This window comes from Oncorhynchus masou, unplaced genomic scaffold (assembly GCF_036934945.1).
Source record: "Oncorhynchus masou masou isolate Uvic2021 unplaced genomic scaffold, UVic_Omas_1.1 unplaced_scaffold_841, whole genome shotgun sequence".
In the NCBI taxonomy this organism is placed as follows: Eukaryota; Metazoa; Chordata; class Actinopteri; order Salmoniformes; family Salmonidae; genus Oncorhynchus; species Oncorhynchus masou.
The window spans coordinates 157,680-173,935 of NW_027014875.1; the positions used below are offsets into that span (position 1 = coordinate 157,680).

The 16,256-nt window shown below is 48.8% G+C and overlaps 1 protein-coding gene across 3 annotated transcripts in view; it reads left to right on the plus strand.

Annotated features, from left to right (window-relative positions):
* The window catches only part of LOC135537777 (serine/threonine-protein kinase TBK1-like), a 59,942-nt gene extending 45,075 nt beyond the window's left edge, over positions 1-14,867 (plus strand). For all 3 annotated transcript variants that reach the window (XM_064963790.1, XM_064963791.1, XM_064963792.1), the window contains 3 exons: positions 5,041-5,144; positions 10,862-10,933; positions 11,417-14,867. In XM_064963790.1, the coding sequence (XP_064819862.1) occupies positions 5,041-5,144; positions 10,862-10,933; positions 11,417-11,468 (228 nt within the window). In that variant the 3' untranslated portion in view covers positions 11,469-14,867. The remainder of the gene's footprint in view (positions 1-5,040; positions 5,145-10,861; positions 10,934-11,416) is intronic.
* Positions 14,868-16,256: the final 1,389 nt, after the last annotated feature.

Here is a 16,256-nt window from a genome sequence, read left to right on the forward strand (position 1 = left end):
TCCCAGACCGTGACCTAGCTCAATATCTAGGAGTGGGATAACAGAGACCCTGACCTAGCTCAATATCTAGGAGTGGGATAACACCCAGACCCTGACCTAGCTCAATATCTAGGAGTGGGATAACACCCAGACCCTGACCTAGCTCAATATCTAGGAGTGGGATAACACCCAGACCCTGACCTAGCTCAATATCTAGGAGTGGGATAACAGAGACCCTGACCTAGCTCAATATCTAGGAGTGGGATAACAGAGACCCTGACCTAGCTCAATATCTAGGAGTGGGATCAGACCCTGACCTAGCTCAATATCTAGGAGTGGGGTAACTCCCAGACCCTGACCTAGCTCAATATCTAGGAGTGGGATAACACCCAGACCCTGACCTAGCTCAATATCTAGGAGTGGGATAAGAGACCCTGACCTAGCTCAATATCTAGGAGTGGGATCAGACCCTGACCGAGCTCAATATCTAGGAGTGGGATAAGAGACCCTGACCTAGCTCAATATCTAGGAGTGGGATAACAGAGACCCTGACCTAGCTATATCTAGGAGTGGGATAACACCCAGACCCTGACCTAGCTATATCTAGGAGTGGGATAACACCCAGACCCTGACCTAGCTCAATATCTAGGATGGGATAAGAGACCCTGACCCTGACCGAGCTCAATATCTAGGAGTGGGATAAGAGACCCTGACCTAGCTCAATATCTAGGAGTGGGATAACAGAGACCCTGACCTAGCTATATCTAGGAGTGGGATAACACCCAGACCCTGACCTAGCTCAATATCTAGGAGTGGGATAACAGAGACCGTGACCTAGCTCAATATCTAGGAGTGGGATAACAGAGACCCTGACCTAGCTCAATATCTAGGAGTGGGATACCAGAGACCCTGACCTAGCTATATCTAGGAGTGGGATAACACCCAGACCCTGACCTAGCTATATCTAGGAGTGGGATAACACCCAGACCCTGACCTAGCTCAATATCTAGGAGTGGGATCAGACCCTGACCTAGCTATATCTAGGAGTGGGATCAGACCCTGACCTAGCTCAATATCTAGGAATGGGATCAGACCCTGACCTAGCTCAATATCTAGGAATGGGATCAGACCCTGACCTAGCTCAATATCTAGGAGTGGGGTAACTCCCAGACCCTGACCTAGCTCAATATCTAGGAGTGGGATCAGACCCTGACCTAGCTCAATATCTAGGAGTGGGGTAACTCCCAGACCCTGACCTAGCTCAATATCTAGGAGTGGGATCAGACCCTGACCTAGCTCAATATCTAGGAGTGGGGTAACTCCCAGACCCTGACCTAGCTCAATATCTAGGAGTGGGATCAGACCCTGACCTAGCTCAATATCTAGGAGTGGGATAACAGAGACCCTGACCTAGCTCAATATCTAGGAGTGGGGTAACTCCCAGACCCTGACCTAGCTCAATATCTAGGAGTGGGATCAGACCCTGACCGAGCTCAATATCTAGGAGTGGGATAACACCCAGACCCTGACCTAGCTCAATATCTAGGAGTGGGATAACACCCAGACCCTGACCTAGCTCAATATCTAGGAGTGGGATAACACCCAGACCCTGACCTAGCTCAATATCTAGGAGTGGGATCAGACCCTGACCTAGCTCAATATCTAGGAGTGGGATCAGACCCTGACCTAGCTCAATATCTAGGAGTGGGGTAAATCCCAGACCCTGACCTAGCTCAATATCTAGGAGTGGGATCAGACCCTGACCTAGCTCAATATCTAGGAGTGGGATAACAGAGACCCTGACCTAGCTCAATATCTAGGAGTGGGGTAACTCCCAGACCCTGACCTAGCTCAATATCTAGGAGTGGGATCAGACCCTGACCGAGCTCAATATCTAGGAGTGGGATAACACCCAGACCCTGACCTAGCTCAATATCTAGGAGTGGGATAACACCCAGACCCTGACCTAGCTCAATATCTAGGAGTGGGATAACACCCAGACCCTGACCTAGCTCAATATCTAGGAGTGGGATACCAGAGACCCTGACCTAGCTCAATATCTAGGAGTGGGATAACACCCAGACCCTGACCTAGCTCAATATCTAGGAGTGGGATCAGACCCTGACCTAGCTCAATATCTAGGAGTGGGATCAGACCCTGACCGAGCTCAATATCTAGGAGTGGGATAACAGAGACCCTGACCTAGCTCAATATCTAGGAGTGGGGTAACACCCAGACCCTGACCGAGCTCAATATCTAGGAGTGGGATAAGAACAAGACTACAGCCTCCATAATGTGACCGTTAGGCTTGCCACCCTTTGGACTGAATAGGGGCAACAGTTTTGATTACATTTCTAATTAATGGCTTTCTGTCCGTTAAGAACCACTGATGTGCTACCGCTTAGTAGCATTTCTGACCATGCTAACATGGATTCAGAGTTATAAAACCAGGACCAACAGCTACCGTTTAGTAGTATTTCTGACCATGCTAACATGGTCTCAGACTAATCTCAGTTATCAAACCAGGACCAACAACTAACGTTTTGTAGCATTTCTGACCATGCTAACATGGTCTCAGACTAATCTCAGTTATCAAACCAGGACCAACAACTAACGTTTTGTAGCATTTCTGACCATGCTAACATGGTTTCAGAGTTATCAAACCAGGACCAACAACTACCGTTTAGTAGCATTTCTGACCATGCTAACATGGTCTCAGACTAATCTCAGTTATCAAACCAGGACCAACAACTAACGTTTTGTAGCATTTCTGACCATGCTAACATGGTTTCAGAGTTATCAAACCAGGACCAACAACTACCGTTTAGTAGCATTTCTGACCATGCTAACATGGTTTCAGACTAATCTCAGTTATCAAACCAGGACCAACAACTACCGTTTTGTAGCATTTCTGACCATGCTAACATGGTTTCAGAGTTATCAAACCAGGACCAACAACTACCGTTTAGTAGCATTTCTGACCATGCTAACATGGTCTCAGACTAATCTCAGTTATCAAACCAGGACCAACAACTACTGTTTTGTAGCAGTTCTGACCATGCTAACATGGTTTCAGACTAATCTCAGTTATCAAACCAGGACCAACAGCTACCGTTTTGTAGCATTTCTGACCATGCTAACATGGATTCAGAGTTAAAAAACCAGGACCAACAACTACCGTTTAGTAGCAGTTCTGACCATGCTAACATGGTTTCAGACTAATCTCAGTTATCAAACCAGGACCAACAGCTACCGTTTTGTAGCATTTCTGACCATGCTAACATGGATTCAGAGTTATAAAACCAGGACCAACAACTAACGTTTTGTAGCATTTCTGACCATGCTGACATGGATTCAGAGTTATAAAACCAGGACCAACAGCTACTGTTTTGTAGCATTTCTGACCATGCTAACATGGTTTCAGAGTTAAAAAACCAGGACCAACAACTAACGTTTTGTAGCATTTCTGACCATGCTGACATGGATTCAGAGTTATAAAACCAGGACCAACAACTACTGTTTTGTAGCATTTCTGAACATGCTAACATGGTTTCAGACTAATCTCAGTTATCAAACCAGGACCAACAACTACCGTTTTGTAGCATTTCTGACCATGCTAACATGGTTTCAGAGTTATCAAACCAGGACCAACAACTACCGTTTAGTAGCATTTCTGACCATGCTAACATGGTTTCAGACTAATCTCAGTTATCAAACCAGGACCAACAACTAACGTTTTGTAGCATTTCTGACCATGCTAACATGGTTTCAGAGTTATCAAACCAGGACCAACAACTACCGTTTAGTAGCATTTCTGACCATGCTAACATGGTTTCAGACTAATCTCAGTTATCAAACCAGGACCAACAACTACCGTTTTGTAGCATTTCTGACCATGCTAACATGGTTTCAGAGTTATCAAACCAGGACCAACAACTACCGTTTAGTAGCATTTCTGACCATGCTAACATGGTCTCAGACTAATCTCAGTTATCAAACCAGGACCTACAACTACTGTTTTGTAGCAGTTCTGACCATGCTAACATGGTTTCAGACTAATCTCAGTTATCAAACCAGGACCAACAGCTACCGTTTTGTAGCATTTCTGACCATGCTAACATGGATTCAGAGTTATAAAACCAGGACCAACAACTAACGTTTTGTAGCATTTCTGACCATGCTGACATGGATTCAGAGTTATAAAACCAGGACCAACAGCTACTGTTTTGTAGCATTTCTGACCATGCTAACATGGTTTCAGAGTTAAAAAACCAGGACCAACAACTAACGTTTTGTAGCATTTCTGACCATGCTGACATGGATTCAGAGTTATAAAACCAGGACCAACAACTACTGTTTTGTAGCAGTTCTGACCATGCTAACATGGTTTCAGACTAATCTCAGTTATCAAACCAGGACCAACAACTACCGTTTAGTAGCATTTCTGACCATGCTAACATGGTCTCAGACTAATCTCAGTTATCAAACCAGGACCAACAACTACTGTTTTGTAGCAGTTCTGACCATGCTAACATGGTTTCAGACTAATCTCAGTTATCAAACCAGGACCAACAACTACTGTTTTGTAGCATTTCTGACCATGCTAACATGGTTTCAGAGTTATAAAACCAGGACCAACAGCTACCGTTTTGTAGCATTTCTGACCATGCTAACATGGATTCAGAGTTATAAAACCAGGACCAACAACTCGGTTCTGCATAACAGAAGCAGCTAAATAGAGTACCAGTCAACGTTTGGACACACCTCCTCATTCAAGGGGTTTTCTCTATTTTTACTATGTTCTACATTGTACAATAATAGTAAAGACATCAAAACTATTAAATAACACATATGGAATCTCATGTAGTAACCAGATAAGTGTTCAACAAATCAAAATATATTTGAGATTCTTCAAAGTCGCCACGTTTTGTCTTGATGACCGCTTTGCATGGGGGGAGGAGACATTGTGGTGCATGAATTTATTTTTCGGCTTCAGACCAATGCCTATTCTCCCTTAAAAGATGGTTTTTAATTGTTAATATCCATGTTTGTGTGTTGTAGCTACAGGAGCAGTTACCTGGTAAGGTGCTACCTCTGGCATCCAGTGGTATGGTGAAGCCTCAAGCCTACCTCAGCCAGAGCACCTTGGTAGAGATGACCCTGGGGTGAGTTACTGTCCCTGACCTTTAACCCCTGACCTTACCTCAGCCAGGGCACCTTGGTAGAGATGACCCTGGGGTGAGTTACTGTCCCTGACCTTTAACCCCTGACCTTACCTCAGCCAGAGCACCTTGGTAGAGATGACCCTGGGGTGAGTTACTGTCCCTAACCCTTAACCCTTAACCCCTGACCCTACATCAGTCAGATCACCTTGGTAGAGATGACCCTGGGGTGAGTTACTGTCCCTGACCCCTAACCGTTAACCTCTGACCTTACATCAGTCAGATCACCCTGGTATAGATGACCCTGGGGTGAGTTACTCTCCCTGACCCTACATCAGTCAGATCACCCTGGTAGAGATGACCCTGGGGTGAGTTACTGTCCCTGACCCTACATCAGTCAGATCACCCTGGTAGAGATGACCCTGGGGTGAGTTACTGTCCCTGACCCCTAACCGTTAACCCCTGACCTTACATCAGTCAGATCACCCTGGTAGAGATGACCCTGGGGTGAGTTATTGTCCCTGACCCTACATCAGTCAGATCACCCTGGTAGAGATGCCCCTGGGGTTAGTTACTGTCCCTGACCCCTAACCGTTAACCCCTGACCTTACATCAGTCAGATCACCCTGGTAGAGATGCCCCTGGGGTGAGTTACTGTCCCTGACCCCTAACCGTTAACCCCTGACCTTACCTCAGTCAGATCACCCTGGTAGAGATGCCCCTGGGGTGAGTTACTGTCCCTGACCCCTAACCGTTAACCCCTGACCTTACCTCAGTCAGATCACCCTGGTAGAGATGACCCTGGGGTGAGTTACTGTCCCTGACCGTTAACCCTTAAATCAAATCAAATCAAATGTATTTATATAGCCCTTCGTACATCAGCTGATATCTCAAAGTGCTGTACAGAAACCCAGCCTAAAACCCCAAACAGCAAGCAATGCAGGTGTAGAAGCACGGTGGCTAGGAAAAACTCCCTAGAAAGGCCAAAACCTAGGAAGAAACCTAGAGAGGAACCAGGCTATGTGGGGTGGCCAGTCCTCTTCTGGCTGTGCCGGGTGGAGATTATAACAGAACATGGCCAAGATGTTCAAATGTTCATAGATGACCAGCATGGTCAAATAATAATAAGGCAGAACAGTTGAAACTGGAGCAGCAGCACGGCCAGGTGGACTGGGGACAGAAAGGAGTCATCATGTCAGGTAGTCCTAGGGCTCCTTAACCCCTGACCTTACCTCAGCCAGAGCACCTTGGTAGAGATGACCCTGGGGTGAGTTACTCTCCCTGACCCTACATCAGTCAGATCACCCTGGTAGAGATGACCCTGGGGTGAGTTACTGTCCCTGACCCTACATCAGTCAGATCACCCTGGTAGAGATGACCCTGGGGTGAGTTACTGTCCCTGACCCTACATCAGTCAGATCACCCTGGTAGAGATGACCCTGGGGTGAGTTACTCTCCCTAACCCTACATCAGTCAGATCACCCTGGTAGAGATGCCCCTGGGGTGAGTTACTCTCCCTGACCCTACATCAGTCAGATCACCCTGGTAGAGATGCCCCTGGGGTGAGTTACTGTCCCTGACCTTACATCCGTCAGATCACCCTGGTAGAGATGACCCTGGGGTGAGTTACTGTCCCTGACCCTACATCAGTCAGATCACCCTGGTAGAGATGACCCTGGGGTGAGTTACTGTCCCTGACCCCTAACCGTTAACCCCTGACCTTACATCAGTCAGATCACCCTGGTAGAGATGACCCTGGGGTGAGTTACTCTCCCTAACCCTACATCAGTCAGATCACCCTGGTAGAGATGCCCCTGGGGTGAGTTACTGTCCCTGACCCCTAACCGTTAACCCCTGACCTTACATCAGTCAGATCACCCTGGTAGAGATGCCCCTGGGGTGAGTTACTCTCCCTGACCCTACATCAGTCAGATCACCCTGGTAGAGATGCCCCTGGGGTGAGTTACTGTCCCTGACCCCTAACCGTTAACCTCTGACCTTACATCAGTCAGATCACCCTGGTAGAGATGCCCCTGGGGTGAGTTACTGTCCCTGACCCCTAACCGTTAACCTCTGACGTTACATCAGTCAGATCACCCTGGTAGAGATGACCCTGGGGTGAGTTACTGTCCCTGACCCTACATCAGTCAGATCACCCTGGTAGAGATGCCCCTGGGGTGAGTTACTCTCCCTGACCCTACATCAGTCAGATCACCCTGGTAGAGATGACCCTGGGGTGAGTTACTGTCCCTGACCCTACATCAGTCAGATCACCCTGGTAGGGATGTCCCTGGGGTGAGTTACTGTCCCTAACCTTTAACCCTTAACCCCTGACCCTACATCAGTCAGATCACCCTGGTAGAGATGACCCTGGGGTGAGTTACTGTCCCTGACCCTACATCAGTCAGATCACCCTGGTAGAGATGACCCTGGGGTGAGTTACTGTCCCTGACCTTACATCAGTCAGATCACCCTGGTAGAGATGCCCCTGGGGTGAGTTACTGTCCCTGACCCTACATCAGTCAGATCACCCTGGTAGAGATGACCCTGGGGTGAGTTACTGTCCCTGACCCTACATCAGTCAGATCACCCTGGTAGAGATGACCCTGGGGTGAGTTACTCTCCCTGACCCTACATCAGTCAGATCACCCTGGTAGAGATGACCCTGGGGTGAGTTACTCTCCCTGACCCTACATCAGTCAGATCACCCTGGTAGAGATGCCCCTGGGGTGAGTTACTGTCCCTGACCCTACATCAGTCAGATCACCCTGGTAGAGATGACCCTGGGGTGAGTTACTGTCCCTGACCCTACATCAGTCAGATCACCCTGGTAGAGATGCCCCTGGGGTGAGTTACTCTCCCTGACCCCTAACCGTTAACCTCTGACCTTACATCAGTCAGATCACCCTGGTAGAGATGCCCCTGGGGTGAGTTACTCTCCCTGACCCTACATCAGTCAGATCACCCTGGTAGAGATGACCCTGGGGTGAGTTACTGTCCCTGACCCTACATCAGTCAGATCACCCTGGTAGAGATGACCCTGGGGTGAGTTACTGTCCCTGACCCTACATCAGTCAGATCACCCTGGTAGAGATGACCCTGGGGTGAGTTACTCTCCCTGACCCCTAACCGTTAACCTCTGACCTTACATCAGTCAGATCACCCTGGTAGAGATGCCCCTGGGGTGAGTTACTCTCCCTGACCCCTAACCGTTAACCTCTGACCTTACATCAGTCAGATCACCCTGGTAGAGATGCCCCTGGGGTGAGTTACTGTCCCTGACCCTACATCAGTCAGATCACCCTGGTAGAGATGCCCCTGGGGTGAGTTACTCTCCCTGACCCCTAACCGTTAACCCCTGACCTTACATCAGTCAGATCACCCTGGTAGAGATGCCCCTGGGGTGAGTTACTCTCCCTGACCCTACATCAGTCAGATCACCCTGGTAGAGATGCCCCTGGGGTGAGTTACTGTCCCTGACCCTACATCAGTCAGATCACCCTGGTAGAGATGCCCCTGGGGTGAGTTACTCTCCCTGACCCTACATCAGTCAGATCACCCTGGTAGAGATGCCCCTGGGTAAGTCTCACTATCATGTTGTTCCATCTGAGGACATGTTTGTTGACTTGAGGGATGATCTATAACCAGTGGGACGATAGTCTACCATCTCAGTGTCCAGTGTTAACCAGTGGGATGATAGTCTACCATCTCAGTGTCCAGTGTTAACCAGGGGGACGATAGTCTACCATCTCAGTGTCCAGTGTTAACCAGTGGGACGATAGTCTACCATCTCAGTGTCCAGTGTTAACCAGTGGGATGATATTCCACCTTCCCAGTGTCCAGTGTTAACCAGGGGGATGATATTCCACCTTCCCAGTGTCCAGTGTTAACCAGGGGGATGATATTCCACCTTCCCAGTGTTAACCAGTGGGATGATATTCCACCTTCCCAGTGTCCAGTGTTAACCAGTGGGATGATATTCCACCTTCCCAGTGTTAACCAATGGGATGATATTCCACCTTCTCAGTGTCCAGTGTTAACCAGGGGGATGATATTCCACCTTCCCAGTGTCCAGTGTTAACCAGTGGGATGATATTCCACCTCCCCAGTGTTAACCAGGGAATGATATTCCACCTTCCCAGTGTCCAGTGTTAACCAGGGGGATGATATTCCACCTTCCCAGTGTCCAGTGTTAACCAGGGGGATGATATTCCACCTTCCCAGTGTTAACCAGGGGGATGATATTCCACCTTCCCAGTGTCCAGTGTTAACCAGGGGGATGATATTCCACCTCCCCAGTGTCCAGTGTTAACCAGGGGGATGATATTCCACCTTCCCAGTGTCCAGTGTTAACCAGGGGGATGATATTCCACCTTCACAGTGTTAACCAGTGTTAACCAGGGGGATGATATTCCACCTTCACAGTGTCCAGTGTTAACCAGTGGGATGATATTCCACCTTCCCAGTGTCCAGTGTTAACCAGTGGGATGATATTCCACCTTCACAGTGTTAACCAGTGGGATGATAGTCTACCATCTCAGTGTCCAGTGTTAACCAGGGGGATGATATTCCACCTTCCCAGTGTCCAGTGTTAACCAGGGGGATGATATTCCACCTTCCCAGTGTCCAGTGTTAACCAGTGGGATGATATTCTACCTTCCCAGTGTCCAGTGTTAACCAGGAGGATGATATTCCACCTTCCCAGTGTCCAGTGTTAACCAGTGGGATGATATTCCACCTCCCAGTGTCCAGTGTTAACCAGGGGGATGATATTCCACCTTCCCAGTGTTAACCAGTGGGATGATATTCCACCTTCACAGTGTTAACCAGGGGGATGATATTCCACCTCCCCAGTGTCCAGTGTTAACCAGGGGGATGATATTCCACCTTCACAGTGTCCAGTGTTAACCAGTGGGATGATATTCCACCTTCCCAGTGTTAATCAGGGGGATGATATTCCACCTTCCCAGTGTCCAGTGTTAACCAGTGGGATGATATTCCACCTTCCCAGTGTCCAGTGTTAACCAGGGGGATGATATTCCACCTTCCCAGTGTCCAGTGTTAACCAGGGGGATGATATTCCACCTTCCCAGTGTCCAGTGTTAACCAGGGGGATGATATTCCACCTTCCCAGTGTCCAGTGTTAACCAGGGGGATGATATTCCACCTTCCCAGTGTTAACCAGGGGGATGATATTCCACCTCCCCAGTGTTAACCAGTGGGATGATATTCCACCTTCCCAGTGTCCAGTGTTAACCAGGGGGATGATATTCCACCTTCACAGTGTCCAGTGTTAACCAGTGGGATGATATTCTACCTTCCCAGTGTCCAGTGTTAACCAGTGGGATGATATTCCACCTTCCCAGTGTTAACCAGGGGGATGATATTCCACCTCCCCAGTGTCCAGTGTTAACCAGTGGGATGATATTCCACCTTCCCAGTGTCCAGTGTTAACCAGGGGGATGATATTCCACCTTCACAGTGTCCAGTGTTAACCAGTGGGATGATATTCTACCTTCCCAGTGTCCAGTGTTAACCAGGGGGATGATATTCCACCTTCCCAGTGTCCAGTGTTAACCAGTGGGATGATATTCCACCTTCACAGTGTTAACCAGTGGGATGATATTCCACCTTCCCAGTGTCCAGTGTTAACCAGGGGGATGATATTCCACCTTCCCAGTGTCCAGTGTTAACTCTCTCTATCCTTTCTGTGATTCCAGGATGAAGAAGCTGAAGGAAGAGATGGAGGGCGTAGTAAAGGAGTTGGCCGAGAACAACCACTTCCTGGAGAGGTGAGGACTTGTCTGGCTACACAGAGCTCCCTGTGATGGCCGTATGTTTACTTTATAACAGACCCACACCAGCAATTCAAAACATGGCCAATAACCCTGATGAGACATATGAAGGCCTCCTTCCTGTTAGATCAGCTGTTTGGTCCTTCCTGTTAGATCAGCTGTTTGGTCCTTCCTGTTAGATCAGCTGTTTGGTCCTTCCTGTTAGATCAGCTGTTTGGTCCTTCCTGTTAGATCAGCTGTTTGGTCCTTCCTGTCAGATCAGCTGTTTGGTCCTTCCTGTCAGATCAGCTGTTTGGTCCTTCCTGTCAGATCAGCTGTTTGGTCCTTCCTGTCAGATCAGCTGTTTGGTCCTTCCTGTTAGATCAGCTGTTTGGTCCTTCCTGTTAGATCAGCTGTTTGGTCCTTCCTGTTAGATCAGCTTCTATTTATGCCCATGCACTATCTATTGATGTAATATTGTCTGATGTTGCTGTTTTCCAGGTTTGGCTCTTTGACATTGGATGGAGGAATGAGAAGTGTGGACCGTATCTGAGACCATGTGGCCCCTCGCTTCCCACACCCACCCTACACCTTCACCCAACCTCCATACCCACCCTACACCTTCACCCAACCTCCACACCCACCCTACACCTTCACCCAACCTCCATACCCACCCTACACCTTCACCCAACCTCCATACCCACCCTACACCTTCACCCAACCTCCATACCCACCCCACACCTTCACCCAACCTCCATACCCACCCTACACCTTCACCCAACCTCCATACCCACCCTACACCTTCACCCAACCTCCACACCCACCCTACACCTTCACCCAATCTCCACACCCACCCTACACCTTCACCCAACCTCCACACCCACCCTACACCTTCACCCAACCTCCATACCCACCCTACACCTTCACCCAACCTCCATAACCACCCTACACCTTCACCCAACCTCCATACCCTCCCTACACCTTCACCCAACCTCCATACCCACCCTACACCTTCACCCAACCTCCATATCCACCCTACACCTTCACCCAACCTCCACACCCACCCTACACCTTCACCCAACCTCCATACCCACCCTACACCTTCACCCAACCTCCATACCCACCCTAAACCTTCACCCAACCTCCATACCCACCCTACACCTTCACCCAACCTCCACATCCACCCTACACCTTCACCCAACCTCCACACCCACCCTACACCTTCACCCAACCTCCACACCCACCCTACACCTTCACCCAACCTCCATACCCACCCTACACCTTCACCCAACCTCCATACCCACCCTACACCTTCACCCAACCTCCATACCCACCCTACACCTTCACTCAACCTCCATACCCACCCTACACCTTCACTCAACCTCCATACCCTCCCCCCCGACTCTCACCCACCCTAAACCCTCACTCGTCGACTCTCAACCCACCCTAAATACTCCCCCCGACTCTCAACCCACCCTAAACCCTCCCCCGACTCTCAACCCACCCTAAACCCTCACCCCTCGACTCACCCACCCTAAACCCTCCCCCCGACTCTCAACCCACCCTAAACCCTCACCCCTCGACTCACCCACCCTAAATCCCCACCTCAATCCACTTTCTAGACCAGGGGTCTCCAACCTTTTCTAGCATAAGAGCTCCCTTCAAATAGACCCGTTGTTCTCCTCTCCCTGCAACTCTTCCCCGGGTCCTTAGTGTACAAGAGACACTGTGTTTTCTGTCGATATACCTGGTAAAACAATGGTTAATAAACACTAAAGGAGGCCCTATAAAATCTGAGATGTTTTTTTTTCTCCCAAATTCTTCTGTTTTCTGTTTTCTCAGTAGATGTATTTAGTTTTTACTCTCAAAACGGCATGTTCTGAGTCCATGTTAATGTTTTAAATCACATCAGAAGAAACTATTTTTAGCTTTGGAAGAAAACGAACACGTTTAGATTTTGGAGCGCAATTCCCTTTGAATTGTTGCAGGAATGTGCCGTTTTAATATGCCGGTCTGTGGTGGTTCAGTACTGCTGCTGCTGATTTCATGGCGTCGTTTACCAAAAATCAAACGGTAGATACAAATGATGTACTTCTTCTAGGTAAGCCTACTTTACAGTTACCATTTAATATGGTTTGGGGGAAAGTATTTCTGTCAATCTACAAGACAGTTATCACATCAACTGGCGTTACACTGAATGACAGACAAACACCGGGCGGACGGACGCCATATTGCTGAAAATTAATTGGCAGATAATGTGTTAGGTTTGGCTTTTTAATCCAATAGTGGCTAACCAGGGGTGGGATAATGTCGATGTTGCCTTGATTAGATAGTAGCTGGGAGCTTGCGGTGTCTCTGATACTTGTGAAATTGAATGTACTTTCACAATGTTTTGGCGAGCTACTAATAGGTGGGCTGGTAGCTACTGGTAGCTGGTGATCGACTTGTTGGAGAGCCCTGATCTAGACCCTGACCCCTACCTGACCCCCACCTCAATCCACTATCTAGACCCTGACCCCTACCTGACCTCCACCTCAATCCACTATCTAGACCCTGACCCCTACCTGACCCCACCTCAATCCACTATCTAGACCCTGACCCCCACCTCAATCCACTATCTAAACCATGACCCCCACCTCAATCCACTATCTAGACCCTGACCCCCGCTTCAATCCACCTCCATCCACTATCTAGACCATGACCCCTACCTGACCCCCACCCCCACTTCAATCCACTATCTTGACCCTGAACCCATACCTGACCCCCACCTCAATCCACTATCTAGACCCTGACCCCTAACTGACCCCACCAGTCTACAGTCTAGACCCCTGACCCCTAACTGACCCCACCAGTCTACAGTCTAGACCCTGACCCCTAACTGACCCCACCAGTCTACAGACTAGACCCCTGACCCCTACCTGACCCCACCAGTCTACAGACTAGAACCCTGACCCCTACCTGACCCCACCAGTCTACAGTCTAGACCCCTGACCCCACCAGTCTAGACGCTGCAGAGAAAGGAGAATATTCCCTGATCTGGCCAGTGGTATATAATTCCTGTGTATATACATGTGTGCTTCATGCTGTAAATAGTCTGAGTCTGCAATGTGTGTTATTATGAATGAGTTGTCTGTCTGCTGGCCTCTTCTCCAAGCTGGCCACTTCTGTTAGAGACTAAAGAGAGGACACGTCCTTCAGGAATCAACCTGGTTTCACCAGTTAGTGGTTCTTACTGCTACACTGTCCCAAAATGCCTCCCTATTTCCTTTCCAGTGCTCTACCCATAGTGCACTACTTCTGACCAGAGCCCAGAGGGGGATAGGGGGTCATTTGGGATGTGCCCTCTGTGTTGCTGTAGTGCACTGAGGGGAATAGGGGGTCATTTGGGATGGGGACTCTGTGTTGCTGTAGTGCACTATGAGGGGAATAGGGGGTCATTTGGGATGGGCCCTCTGTGTTGCTATAGTGCACTATGAGGGGAATAGGGGGTCATTTGGGATGGGCCCTCTGTGTCGCTATAGTGCACTATGAGGGGAATAGGGGGTCATTTGGGATGGGCCCTCTGTGTCGCTATAGTGCACTATGAGGGGAATAGGGGGTCATTTGGGATGGGCCCTCTGTGTCGCTATAGTGCACTATGAGGGGAATAGGGGGTCATTTGGGATGGGCACTCTGTGTCGCTATAGTGCACTATGAGGGGAATAGGGGGTCATTTGGGATGGGACTCTGTGTTGCCTTTAGTTTCATTTAGTCTGCAGACCGTTTTTTACTTCCTGTTTTGTTAACAGGGTATTATTTTACTTCCTGTTTTGTTAACAGGGTTTTATTCATCATCTCTGTTGCCCATCTGGTATAATTAAAATGGCTCACAGGCTCAGATTATAGTTGTTGCTCTTTTAAAATAAAATCCTAGTGTCCTTAAATATGATTTCTTATTTGAAATAACCCAAAATGATTACTGTCTTTTGTTTGAACAAATGAAGTGTTTCCTCTGATTGGCTCACAGGCTCAGAGTTTCCTCTCTGATTGGCTGACAGGCTCAGAGTTTCCTCTCTGATTATGCAGTTTGGGGTTTTGATTATATGAACCAACAGGCTTAATGGTGCTGATGAGATGCATACAGGTGAATGATGGAGAAACCCCATCTGTTGGAGCGTGATCACAGACTCCAACCATCTCTCCCTCCCGCTGTCTAAAGGCTCTGATCTCTTAGTGTTGGATCGCGATCACACAGACTCAAACCATCTCTCCCTCCCGCTGTCTAAAGGCTTTGATCTCTTAGTGTTGAAACCCCATCTGTTGGAGCGTGATCACACAGACTCCAACCATCTCTCCCTCCCGCTGTCTAAAGGCTCTGATCTCTTAGTGTTGTTAATGATCATAGACCCTCATAAGAGGTGTGGTGGGGACTACACATCAGGGTCATAGACCCTCATAAGAGGTGTGGTGGGGACTACACACCAGGGTCATAGACCCTCATAAGAGGTGGTGGGGACTACACATCAGGTCATAGACCCTCATAAGAGGTGGTGGTGACTACACATCAGGGTCATAGACCCTCATAAGAGGTGGTGGGGACTACACATCAGGGTCATAGACCCTCATAAGAGGTGGTGGTGACTACACATCAGGGTCATAGACCCTCATAAGAGGTGGTGGGGACTACACATCAGGTCATAGACCCTCATAAGAGGTGGTGGGGACTACACATCAGGGTCATAGACCCTCAAGAGGTGGTGGGGACTACACATCAGGGTCATAGACCCTCATAAGAGGTGGGGTCTACACATCAGGTCATAGACCCTCATAAGAGGTGTGGTGGGGACTACATATCAGGACATAGACCCTCATAAGAGGTGTGGTGGGGACTACACCAGGGTCATAGACCCTCATAAGAGGTGGTGGGGACTACACATCAGGGTCATAGACCCTCATAAGAGGTGGTGGGGACTACACATCAGGTCATAGACCCTCATAAGAGGTGTGGTGGGGACTACACATCAGGGTCATAGACCCTCATAAGAGGTGGTGGGGACTACACATCAGGTCATAGACCCTCATAAGAGGTGGTGGGGACTACACATCAGGGTCATAGACCCTCATAAGAGGTGATGGGGACTACACATCAGGGTCATAGACCCTCATAAGAGGTGGTGGGGTCTACACATCAGGGTCATAGACGCTCATAAGAGGTGTGGTGGGGACTACACATCAGGTCATAGACCCTCATAAGAGGTGGTGGGGACTACACATCAGGGTCATAGACCCTCATAAGAGGTGTGGTGGGGACTACACATCAGGTCATAGACCCTCATAAGAGGTGTGGTGGGGACTACACATC